At 40.4% G+C, this 12,676-nt stretch overlaps 2 protein-coding genes; one reads left to right on the top strand and one right to left on the bottom strand.

The window, feature by feature from the left end:
• Positions 1 to 6,483: 6,483 nt before the first annotated feature.
• On the top strand, positions 6,484 to 8,356 carry FFUJ_02397 (related to multidrug resistant protein; the record flags this gene model as incomplete). XM_023574122.1 has 4 exons in its annotated part: positions 6,484 to 6,901; positions 6,970 to 7,152; positions 7,200 to 8,062; positions 8,108 to 8,356. 4 exons carry the CDS (start codon positions 6,484 to 6,486, stop codon positions 8,354 to 8,356), a joined length of 1,713 nt encoding a protein of 570 aa, XP_023427536.1.
• Positions 8,357 to 9,728: 1,372 nt separating this feature from the next.
• Positions 9,729 to 11,400, bottom strand: FFUJ_02396 (probable pyruvate kinase; the record flags this gene model as incomplete). XM_023574121.1 has 3 exons in its annotated part: positions 9,729 to 10,274; positions 10,343 to 10,898; positions 10,946 to 11,400. The coding sequence occupies 3 exons, from the start codon at positions 11,398 to 11,400 to the stop codon at positions 9,729 to 9,731; spliced, it is 1,557 nt and encodes a 518-aa protein (XP_023427535.1).
• Positions 11,401 to 12,676: the final 1,276 nt, after the last annotated feature.

Below are 12,676 nucleotides of genomic sequence, written 5' to 3'. Positions count from 1 at the left end.
GCCTTTACTATTTAAAGTAATAAGTTATTTGCCAATTACCCTTCTTAATAAGTTATAGCAGGCCTAATAGACTGTTACTATAAGAAGAAGCTTCTAGATAGTATGCTAAAAGTTAATATAAACTTTAGCTATTATGTCTTTTCTGCAGAATAGAGATAGAAAGTTACTAAAAGGAGGTTTATTAGCTTTTTAGTTTATTTTAAGGATACTAAATATTAGGTCTCTATCCTATAGGACTGAGAGTATAGCTAATTGTATGTCTTTAATACTTATAAGGAAAGCTAAATCTCTTATATTAAGGTAACTGTTCTGGCTTAAAGAGAGTGGTTAGTAATCTGCAGCATTCTATATAATTTTAATTACTTTATGCCTCCTTTAATATATTAGCCTAATTCTAATAGCTATAGACTGCTATCTATTTAATCCTTTAGTCTAGCTATATATGCTTATATTAAACTTAAGTATATAACCCTAAATAGGTTTAAACTACCTATTATATTAAATATTAATAGTAAGAGAGACCTCTTGCAATAAAATGCCTACCTTAAATATAATAATTAGGTGCTAATTCTCTAGGAAATTAAGCAGCCCTAATACATTTAAGGCTAAAGAGATCTAGCCTATACCTTAACTAAAGTTACCATTCTTAAGGAGCTTAAGGTAAAGGATATAACTTACCTTTACTAGAAAAGAGGTACTAATAGTAAGCCTATAAAGGCTATAATATTAAAGAAACTGCTTAAGTAGGTTAAACTTTTAGAGTAGATTTAAGATATCCCTTAGAATCTAAATAAGTCTAATATATTTAGCCGCTTTAGTAGGTATAACTATATTTATATTAAGAGGCTAGGTCCTAAGATAAAACCAGATTAAAGTAAATATATACTTAAGGTAATTAGGTTAAAGTTATATAAAGGAAAGCCTATATAGAGGAAAGAGATATTTTATAAGGCGATCTTTTAGCTAAGACTAGCTAGGGTAAGAGGTACTTAAGCTGCTAGGCTTGCGAAAATTAATATAAATATTTACAGAAGTATACTAGATTTTAATACCTCTATATAGCAGTTAAGGCTATAATAAGTAATTAATTTATCTAATTAGTCAGGACCTTTTATATAGAGATTATTACCTATTCCTATTGCTAGTTAGAATTATAATTTAAGGTCACTAATATATATAATACCCTTACTGCTAAGGGTCCTGGTTTAGCAAGCCTGTATAGCAACCCTAGGGCCAGCTTTAAAAACTTCTATACTAGATACCTCTTATTAAAAAAGTAGGATTTCTATTTAGTACCTTATAACTCTAAAGAATGCTAATAGTAACTCTATTTAGTACTTTATAACTTTAAAGAATATAGCTATTAACCCTAAATCTATTAAGGTTACTTTAATAAACTGGCTAAAGCTTAAAAGTCCTGCACTATTGCTAGATCTAAATAATTACTTAAGTCTAGTCCTATTATAGAACTAATAGATACTTTAAAGCCCTAGTCTATTCCTTTTACCTCTATTATTACTATTTATTAAATAGAGTCCTAAGCTAAATGTTTAACTAAGCCTATAGCCTTCTATAACTTAGGAGCTGGTAGTCTAACTAAACCCTTTACTAAGGCAGCCTGTTATAATAGTTATAATTAATAAACCTGCTATTATTAAGGATACATTATATATATACTATGCCAGGATAACTAAAGGGGATAAGGAGGCCGCTAAGAGAATAATCTAAGATTTTAGAGCTTGCTTCTAGAAAATAATTATTAAACTGAAGTTATAGAAGCTGCCTATTTAAGGTATATTTAATTATCCTTTTCTCCTGACTTTAAGGACTTAGGCTATATTTATTTCTATAAGGTTAATAAGACTTAGTTAGTAAGATAATATCTAGAACTTAGTAATTAACGCTTTTTAACTTTAAGCCTAACTGGGTTAAACTTACAATAAATAAATAGCAGTAAGGAACTAGGAGTGATAGGAGGATATAGGTATTTACTGATATAATAGGATAGGTTATAAGCTTTACTTAGGTTAGAATCAATTAATCAGTTAGTTATAGAAGGACTGCTAGGGAGGAAGGACTTATTATATATATATAATTGCTTTTAGTGAATTGCTTATTTAATGTGGTTTCTTAGGCATAAGGGCATGCATTAAAACCATATAGGGACCTGTATAACGGTTATAATAAGCTTTTTGGGGTAAGAGGTCTAGCCTTATTGGTGGGGTCAGAAGGCTATCTGTAGTGACAGACATAAAGGGATGGATTCCCCTTAATATCTTAGTTTTAGTATGCCTTTTTAGACAGAATTTTACACTTTTTATCCTTATATTTGATATTATTAAACTGATTACTTAATTACCTATCTAATAACGAAGACCCCGTCTTAATTAAACCTTTATGGCTATATGCACTTAGCTTGCAATTAAGGCTATTGGAAATTATTGTCTTCTTGCAGTCTTTTCCTTGTTGTTGCTCTTCACCTTTAAAATAGTATAGAATATATAATAGAGGTTTTTAGAGAGAGTAGATAAGAAAGAAATAGAGACCTTTTTTAACTAGCTATTTAGGGATAGTATATATACAGTCTTTTATAATAGTTTAAATAAGAGGATAAAAGAAAGACTTTTTTATTTAAAGTCTAGATATATAGTGCTTAAAAGTCTATAGATTAATCTAGAAATAATATAAGATAGTAAGTTTAACTTATAGAATAAAATATATAAGTTTATTTTTTTATAAGGGCTTTTATTCTATTAGAAATGCAATATCTTAATTCTATTATAAGGTTAAAAATATAAAGCTTTTAATATAGCTAATAAAATTAATAGAGGGGTTAGAAATCTTTTATAGCTAGGTTATATAGCTTTAAGTAACTGATTTACTGACCTATAAGACTAGTTAAAAGCTGTATTTTTTTATTATATACTATAAAAATATATAAATAGCTTTAATTTTTTTAAAATTTTAAAAATAAGTTAATTATACTTAAATTAAAATATATAAAAAATTTAGAATTTTTCTAATTTCTATAGATAATTTAATTTAATTTAAAAGTAAATCCTTAATTTAGCTAATTCCTTTATTAATATAATTACTTTAGTGGCTACCTGCTAGTATAGCTACCTCTCTATAGTTATGCCTTTAAATTAAGGTTATTATTAAATTAACTAAATATTAACTAAAAAGAGGTTTATTAGGAATTAAGCTAGAGAATTAATTAATTATTAAGTACTTCTAATAATTTATATATTTTTAAATAGCCCTAAAGCTAGAGATAATACTTTAAAAATTTAAAGTAAAACTAAAGTTAATTAGAGACTTAATACTATAGTGATAAAATCCCTCCCTAAAGGGGCTTATTTTAAGAGGTTTAACTTTAACTAATTTATTATATAGGCTAGAAAAAATGTAATTTAGGGGTTAAAAGGTAGGGTTTTTTATAATTATTATAGCTTTTTTTTAGTAGCTTTATTTTTTACCTATTAACCTCCTTTAATATTATCTTTTAAGCTAGAAATACCTTACTGCTTTTTATTCCTTATTATTAAAATACTTTTTATACTTCCTTTAGAGAATAATATTATTATATTACCTTATTTCTTTAATATATATTAAATACTCTTCTTACTGATTTATTATAATCTTATCTCTTAAAACCTTAAGGTTACTAAAGAGATTATTTTATACTTAAGTAATTATTAACTGTAGGTATTTCTCTTATGCCTTATTTAATATTAGCTTTTCTTTTAATAACCTTAAGAAATTCTATAGGCCTATATAGATATATATAATTAGGATCTATTTATATATATTATATTTAGGTAGTAAAAAATATATTATTTAAAATTTCCTTTTAATTTAATTAAAGGTTAGCTTAATAATAATTTATAGTTATAAGTAATATAGGTTATATAGTTCTTCCTTATTTTAAGGTCCTTTTAGTAATACCTTTTAGTTATTAAGATAATATTTAATACTAATATAGGAAACTAAAAGTCCTATATAGGTATTAAAGCTAATATCCTTAATATAAAATCTATTAATATATAATTTTAGGCTCTTTAATTAAGTATACTATAATAGGGAGGTATTATTAACTAATCTTTTATAGCCAGTAAGGATATATAAGAAAGTCTTATTAAGGCAGATAGTATAGAGAATATTTTAAATTATTAAAGACTTTCTATTATATTACTTCTTTTAACCTTTTTTAAAGACCTAAACTGCTATATAAATACTATTTATAATACTAATATAACTAAAAAATACTAATATTTAGGCTTAATTATAGGCTTATAGTATACCTCTATTAGCTTCAGTTAATAATAAATATCTTATAGATATTAGTAAATACTTTAAGATCTATTGCTATTATTTAAAATATAGAGCTTTAAGAAATATTAAAGTAATATACTGCTGCCTGCTATATATAGCCTTAATTAATAATATATAAAAAGATTATTAGCTTTAAATATAAGCTTTACTGGCTAGATCTCTTTATACTTATATTTATATTAATTTAATTAACTAATTAATAGAATTAAACCTTTATAACTTAAAGCTTCTTTATAAATCTCCTTTTATAGCCTATTAATAGCTTTTAATTAAATTCCTTTATTATAACTAACCTATTAAGGTTAATAATCTCTTAGTAATTAAAAATAATAAAAAAATATAGCCTTTTTTTATTTCCTTATAATTTAAAGGTCTTTATAGCTAGCTTTATAATAAGTAAATCTTCTTTCTTATTATATCTATTATTTAAGCTAATAGTATTATTATTATTATTATAATTAAAGGCATTATTAGGTATTTAAAGATTATTATAATTAAAGGTTAGCCTTATAGCCTTATATAGATTAAATAAAACTATATACTTATTTTTAATAAATAGCAAAATAAGCAGATAGTAGAAAAGCAGTTAAAAAGTTACTATTTTAATTTTATTTATTACTAACCTTTCTTGTAACGCTGGCCTGTAAGCCACTGTAACTAGGGGGTTACAGGGGGGTTACGGCAGGTTATATAGTGTGAGTAGCACAATACTAGCTAACGGATTAGCTATTATTGCCTTATCTTTTGGTCTAACGGATTAGAATGCTACCTAATCGTTACATTTCTCTATTAGGTTTATAGTAAAATAGGTATATTATATAAATACTAACTGGATTGAAAATCCCTTATCTATATAATTTATTACTAAAACCGGCTAATTTGGGAATAGCCTACTGTTCAGATTTTATGGACTGTATTGAAGGTGCCCGTTCGTATCGATTGGATCAGGGCCTTAGCGATGGCATTGGTTGTCCGATCATGCAGTCGTGCGGAAGTCAAGGCTGAGGGTCGGGGTTACGACCTAAACGAGAAACCCTCTGCAGGTTGTTTCTTGAGTCGAATTAAAGTGATACGGTCAGAATAGGTACCGGTTTTGGTGCCGCTGTCACACCACGTGAGATTCTATGGGTGGTCAGACTGGGAATTCTTCCGATGTTATGTGAAGAACCTCAGTTCATAGCCGAATATCCGTATACGAGACTACCATTACTGCTGAACGATGAAAGAGCGCGGGGAAATGTCTTAGCCAAAGCCATGGGGAGCCTTGGGGGCCTCCGCACAAGAGAAATCCCCCCAAAAGGCGACGGATATTGCGAGGAGATAGACCGGATTTCGATTCCAGGACTCGGCCGAGAATATCTCAGCACGCCATGTCTAGGAAAGCGGGTGATCAGGCCGTTTCAAGCAAGACCCCTGCCCAATGAAATTGGCAGACCCATGCGAGAAAGGGACCCTTTGCGAAGACAACGAGCTCTAGTGTCATGTAGGTCGACGGAGTTTATGGCTGAACCCGAACGCGAGCGAGGAGCCGAAGAAGAGGGAGGGAGGGGGGAAGATGTGTTCCGGCCGAGGTTTGTTGCATTGGAAGAGGAGATCTCCAACAGATTTAGACAGAAACCCGAATTGGCGGAGGGCCCTGTTACATTGCTTCAGGCTATGCTCAAGGATGTACGGATAGGGCAGCTCTGTTTTTTTCTCTGTTCCCTTCGCTTTTCTCCTTCTGTGCCTCATTTCACGCCATATGGCTCTCTTATGATCGCACACTGAACTTGTTTGTGTTGCTCCGTCCGCAAGCGAGAACAGTTTCTCACAGTCCGCCAAACAAACAAACTTGACTTTGTTCTCAAATGAGTATACACCTCGTTACTGGCGTCTCTGAGCCCTTCCAACCTCGTTCGTCTATTCGCTCGCCCGTCTCGTCAAGCTATCGGCCTTGAAAGCCCCGCCATCAACAACCTCGTCTTCTACCGACAACTCTTTACGAAAATTGAACCTGGCCGACTTCAAGTGGAGAGGAACCACAGAATAGGATTTGCGAAAATCCGGGGAGACGAAACGCAAAATATCCACCAGCATAACCTGGGGATTTCCCAACACGGACTATCTCCGACTTCATTCGTAGCTCAACATACAGCTGAGACGTTCAAGATGAGCAGAGACGATGACTTGACTCGCGAAGAGTCCAAATCTCATGCCTTGACCCGCGAACCAACCCGCGAAGAAAAGACCAGAGAGGCAATTGCCGAGGGTCACGACGCAGATATCCCTAGCAACATTGGCTTTATTCCTACTCCAGCAGACGAGCAAAGACGAGCCAGTCTCACGAGCCATCGACGTGCAAGCCATGCAAGAGAACGAGCATCTCTGGACCCAGAGAAGCACGGTAAGGAAAATGAATCTGTGAGAGATGAGGAAGAGGGTGGTTCGCAAACGCAGAGCGAGAGCGATATTGTTTGGTGGGATGGTGATAAGGATCGCCAGAATCCGTACAATTTTGCGACTTGGAAGAAGGTTCTCAATTGTGTGCTCGTAAGCGCACTGACATTCGTTACTCCCCTGGCTTCTTGTAAGTGGCCCTCGTTGTGATGCCTGTCTTGACATCATGTGCAATGGGGACATGCTAACGTGACATAGCCATGTTTGCACCTGGTGTACCGCAGCTCATGGTCGAGTTCGGCAGTCAAAGTCGAGAACTAGCATCGTTCTGTGTGTCAGTCTACGTTCTCGGTTTCGCTGCAGGTCCTATGATCTTCGCTCCTCTATCGGAACTCTACGGCCGTCAAGTGGTCTATCACTGCTGCAACGTTGGTTTCATCGGTACGAAATACACCTTTGATACCTCCAAACTTCTCTAACTCTCTCAGTATTCGTTGTTGCCTGCGCCAAAGCTCCCTCGCTGAGCAGTTTCATTGCCTTCCGCTTCCTCAGTGGCACATTTGGCTCGACACCCATCACCAACGGCGGTGGTACAATCGCGGATATGATCGTTCAGGAGAAGCGAGGTGCGGCAATGGCGAGCTTCAGTATTGGTCCGCTTCTCGGACCCATCATTGGACCAGTTGTTGGTGGGGTTATAACTGACGCTCTAGGCTGGCGATGGGTATTCTGGATCATTGCCATCATATCTGGCGTCCTGTCCTCTATCTTCTTCTTCGCCTCAGAGGAGACCTACGCACCCGTTATCCTCGCCCGAAAGACAAAGAGACTCCAGAAGGAGACAGGCAACGACCGCCTTCGATCTAAACTCGACGCCGGACTCAGTCCAGCGGATTACTTCAAGCGCGGTATCCTTCGCCCATTCAAGATGCTCCTCTTCTCACCGATCTGCATCATCTGCGGTGTATACGTCGGTCTGGCCTACGCATACCTCTACCTCCTCTTCACGAGTCTCACACCTCTGTTTATGAAAATCTACCACTTCAACACCGTTCACGCAGGCCTGACGTTCCTTGGTCTTGGTGTGGGTAGTATGATTGGTGTAGCGTACTTTTCTGTCTCGAGTGACAAGTACATGAAGAAAAAGGCTGCAGCTGCTAAAGAGCAAGGCATTGACGATCCTGCCGAATCAATGAGACCCGAGAATCGACTTCCGCCGTTGAGGATTGGTGCTGTTCTGCTCCCGGCTGGTTTCTTCATTTACGGATGGACTGCCGAGTATCAGACTCATTGGATTGCGCCTATCCTTGGAACCTGTGTCATTGGTGTCGGAAACCTCGTCATCTTCATGGTAGGTCTAGCACTTGGTATTATGATTCAGACTAACATATTACAGTCACTGCAGATGTACCTCATCGACAGCTTCACCGTTTATGCAGCCTCAGCCCTCGCCGCCAACGCCGTCATGCGATCAATTGCCGGAGCATTTCTACCTCTCGCGGGACTGCCAATGTACGATAAACTCGGTATGGGATGGGGAAACAGCCTTTTGGGCTTCATCGCTGCTGCGCTAATCCCTGCGCCGTGGCTGTTCATCAAGTATGGAGAGCATTTGAGAAAGAAGTTTGAGATCAAGGATTTATAGACGAAAAGGTGGACGGACTGGCGATTCTTAGGCATACATAGAGGGAACCCAGCATTTATCAGCATGTTCATTCAGGGAGCCACTTTCTTATCATTCGCTACTGCATCATTGTCTGAGAATGTCCATGGTTTATGTAACGGAGCTGCAGATGAGGCGTTGATCACGCGCGTAAATGCATGGCCGTTGAATGTAATTGATGCGGCTCGAGCCGAACCGCCAGGGCCATGAGACAAGAGGCGATGACGGAAACTTGCCATCACACATAAAGAGGTCTTATCAAGGAAATCTTCCAATGCCTATCTCACGATGCTGCACGGTATCTGCAAGATGCCCACTATAGCGACTGAACATGGACGACTTGAGTTGCCTCAATAACCTAGCTTTGGCATAAGATCTCCATAGAAAGCACCGATAGTGCCATCTCATCATGACAGCCCCTGCGTGTGAACACCGGTGCCTTGATCCACCAGACCTACAGCAACATCCTCTACTAGGATGTAATTCATAACTAGTTACAAGCCTTGTCAGATTATCCTAGACTTATCCAACCACTTAAGTCCCTTACGAAAGGTCTTGGAGCTCCCTATCGTCTCTGAGTACCCATCTCGGCACCTCACCATCCCAGCGCGGTATCCAAAGCTCATCTTGAAGGACCGAAAATCCCCCCCAAGTATCATAATCATGCCAGAATCGGTTGTTACCGACCTTTTATGAAGTCAGGCCACACCTTTGTACACGGACCACAGACAGGATGGACCCATCTAGGGGATGAAAGAGAACCTTGATCCTAAATTATCAAAAGACTGAGGTTAACTTAACATAAGTTTAGGATACCTTTGCTAAGTTTAGGATGCCTTTTGTAGAGTTTATTTTGACACCTTTTATCAAGGTCTGATGTTTTCTTGCTCCCCGAGACCATCTCATCATATATGTATCGTCAGGGGTAAGCGATGTACCCTTGAATTGAGAGATCCGGACCCTAGCTCGGGGTCTTTCTATTGCTCAGCCCTTTAATCCTTGGCTGCATGTGTAGGCTAGAAGGCTTCGGATAGGCGGGCTACCAGGGACGAATCTGTTGATGTGTACTGGACATTATACGGCGGAATGTCGGCCTGGTATCCCTAGTGTTCTGCAACACCAAAACTGCTAAGTCAATGCGTCATGATGAGTGACATACGCACTTGGAGACACATTTCACAGAGACAGATGATATGATGCAAAGGGACTTGCCCTGTTTATTCCTTTACGTGACTCAGAACTCGTAAACCAGTACCCTAACCTTGGAAACAACCATTGCCCTGTCTATCATTACTAATTTCGCATTAAACAATTCCTTATCACTCCAGGTTCATCTTTAAGAGACTTTTATGCTTTACTGAAGCTGACCAATGCCGAGGTGCTCGGGGTCAGCCTTGACGATTCGGAGGGTGTTGGTGTTACCCATGCCGCCCTTCCAGCCCTGGACAACGACAACGGTGTCACCGGGGGTGAGGACGTTGAGCTGGAGAGCGTTGTTGACGGCCCACTTGATTCGGCGATCGACATCCTCCTGCCAGTTAACCTGGGTGAAGTCGGGCTTGGTCTCGGGGAACAGGAAGGGGTACACGCCACGGTACAGATGGGCGAATCGAGATGTTGTGGGGCTTCGAGTGACCATGAAGATGGGGCACACGGGTCGGTACTTGGACAGCATGCGGGCCGACTCTCCGGAGGTGGAGAGGACAATGATACCGCCAGCACCGAGATCGAGGGAAGCGCGGACAGCAGCCATGGCGCAAGACTCGACAGTGGAGACGGGTCGCTTGACGAGAGTGCACATCTCCTCGAAGTGAGAGACGTAGGGGATTGTGTTCTCGGCCTTGAGGCAGGTCTCGTGCATCTCCTTGACAGCCTCAGAGGGGTAGCTACCCTTGGCTGTCTCACCAGAAAGCATAACACAGTCGGCACCATCAGTGATGGCGTTGCCGACGTCGCTGATCTCAGCACGGGTGGGCGGGGGTTCTTGATCATGGACTCGAGCATCTGAGTAGCGCAGATGACGGGCTTGCCAGCGAGGTTGCACATGGCAATGAGCTTCTTCTGGGCAGCAAACACCTCAGCAGCGGGAATCTCGATACCGAGATCACCACGGGCAACCATGACACCATCGGTGGCCTCGAGGATCTCCTTGAAGTTGTTGAGACCCTGTCGGTTCTCAATCTTGGAGATGACCTGAATGTGCTTGCCCTTCTCGCCGAGAACCTCACGGATGTCATGGATATCCTGAGCGCGGCGGATGAAGGAGGCGAAAACCATGTCGACATTGTTCTCGACACCGAACTTGAGATCGGCCTTGTCCTTCTCGGAAAGAGCGGGAAGATCAACATCAGTGTTTGGCAGGTTGACACCCTTCTTGGAGCAGATAGCACCGTTGTTGCGGGCCTTGACTCGGATAGTCTTCTCGTCCTTGATCTCGAGGACGTCGAAAGCGAGAACACCGTCGTCGACGTAGATGACACGGCCGGGCTCGATGACACTGGTGATGTTCTTGTAGTCGACGTACCTGCAAGAGTTAGCTTTAGGAGTTACACCGGTTTTTATTGTACTCACATGTTCTTGTCGTCACAGGCAGTGGCATAAGAATCGTCGGTGGTGATGTTCATCTCGTGGCCAGCACTGATGGGAATATCCTCATCGTTGGGAGTGTTACCCGTTCGGATCTCGGGGCCCTTGGTGTCAAGAGCAATGGCAACATTGCGACCAGCGTGGGTAGCCTCGGACTCACGAGCGTTATCAATGACAGACTTGTGGTACTCGTATGATCCGTGGGAGAAGTTCATGCGGACAACGTTAAGACCGGAATCTCGGAGCTTGTTGATGGCCTCAACAGAGTTGGTCTTGGGGCCAATGGTGCAGATGATGGAGGAGCGGCGGTAGTTGCGCTGAGGTCGGAAGGCAGTGTCGAGGGAGGCAAGCCATGAGATCTTGCCTCCGAACTCGAGGTGGTCCTGAGCGGTAGCAGCCATGACGCTTTTGGAATGCTTGTGTGAGGGTTTCTGAGCCATTGTGAAAGAAGTGATTAGCAAATGCTGAGTAGTGGGTGGGATGAGCTTGGCGGGGTAGCTCTGCTGCAAAAGGAATGAAGACGTGAGGAATTCAGCCCGGAACAGTTGGAGAAGACGGGAAATATATGTCTCTCTCAATCAACTGATATCAGCAGCCAACAAGAAGCAGAGCAGAAAGATCAGGTCGTTCTGCGGGCACTTGCTATGCAGGCCAACAGGGATGCATCCGTGAGCTGTAGGCAAGTACATGGGGCTAACGTGGATCTGATCTGACGTTAAGTGACGTGGTGGGAAAGGCGATAGCAATGGGGCGTGGCATTTCTCGGTGGGCAGAGCAGTCGGTGCGACACAGTCTGGCTGGCTTGGTTGGCGAGAAGGACAAAAGACGACCCATGAGCTCAATAGATGGGCCGAGTACAGAATCGTCAGATAATCGCTAATCGGGCCAGAAGAACCGAGTCCAAACCCGACACCTTGTCTCGTACTGTTAATGGGTCGCAGGGAAAATCCAGTGTTTCTGAACTGCTACTGCAACCCAAAAGCCAGAAGCGCATCTGCAAAGACGGGTATATGCCACACCTCCATATCGCTATCGCCATCATTTTTTTGGAGGGCCGGTAGCCCAAACCCCAAAGGCTCAAGCCACAGCTAGCAGTCGTCTCCATTCATGTGCAGCAACAGCAACAGTAGCAGCAGCATATTGACTTACAGGAGTATATGGATTTTGTTGTACGAATGTTGCACCGTACGATAATAACCCAGAAGGATGATGTGGTCAGAGAGGCAGAGGAACGTGCACACTCTTCCTGGTATTATTTATTGACGACGTTCGATGGAGGGAGCTCGCAAAGGTCGAAGCGTAAGGGGGCGGGATGGCACTAAAATCTGTTTTTGTCGTTGGTGAGAAAAGGGTTGAGAGATGAGAAGGAAGAGAAAAAAAGAGAAGAGGAGGGAGAGAGGAAGAATTTTGGTGTGGTGATGATGATAATAATAAAAGACGGGAGAGCCCAGCCCAGTTGGCACAGCGCAGTATGGACAGCGCAGCTCAGTAAGGTACAGCGAATGTCCAGGGGGTACTTTACTCTTGCCTCCCCAATCAACAAAGATTTGTACCTCACCGAGAAATCACAGCCATCATGACTGGAGGGGTAAGAGCCAAGCATGGAGTAGCGCTACGGAGTACTTGCCTCAGATGTACCTAGTACGGTGAATTCATAGCCCGCTTTGGCTAAAGTGTCTGAGCTCTGGGCTGTCGCTGTGGTTGAGATATGGAGAG

This window comes from Fusarium fujikuroi, chromosome FFUJ_chr03, assembly GCF_900079805.1.
Source record: "Fusarium fujikuroi IMI 58289 draft genome, chromosome FFUJ_chr03".
Classification (NCBI taxonomy): Eukaryota; Fungi; Ascomycota; class Sordariomycetes; order Hypocreales; family Nectriaceae; genus Fusarium; species Fusarium fujikuroi.
The sequence above is the reverse complement of the archived record's forward strand: the minus strand, read 5'-3'. Positions and strand labels throughout refer to the sequence as shown.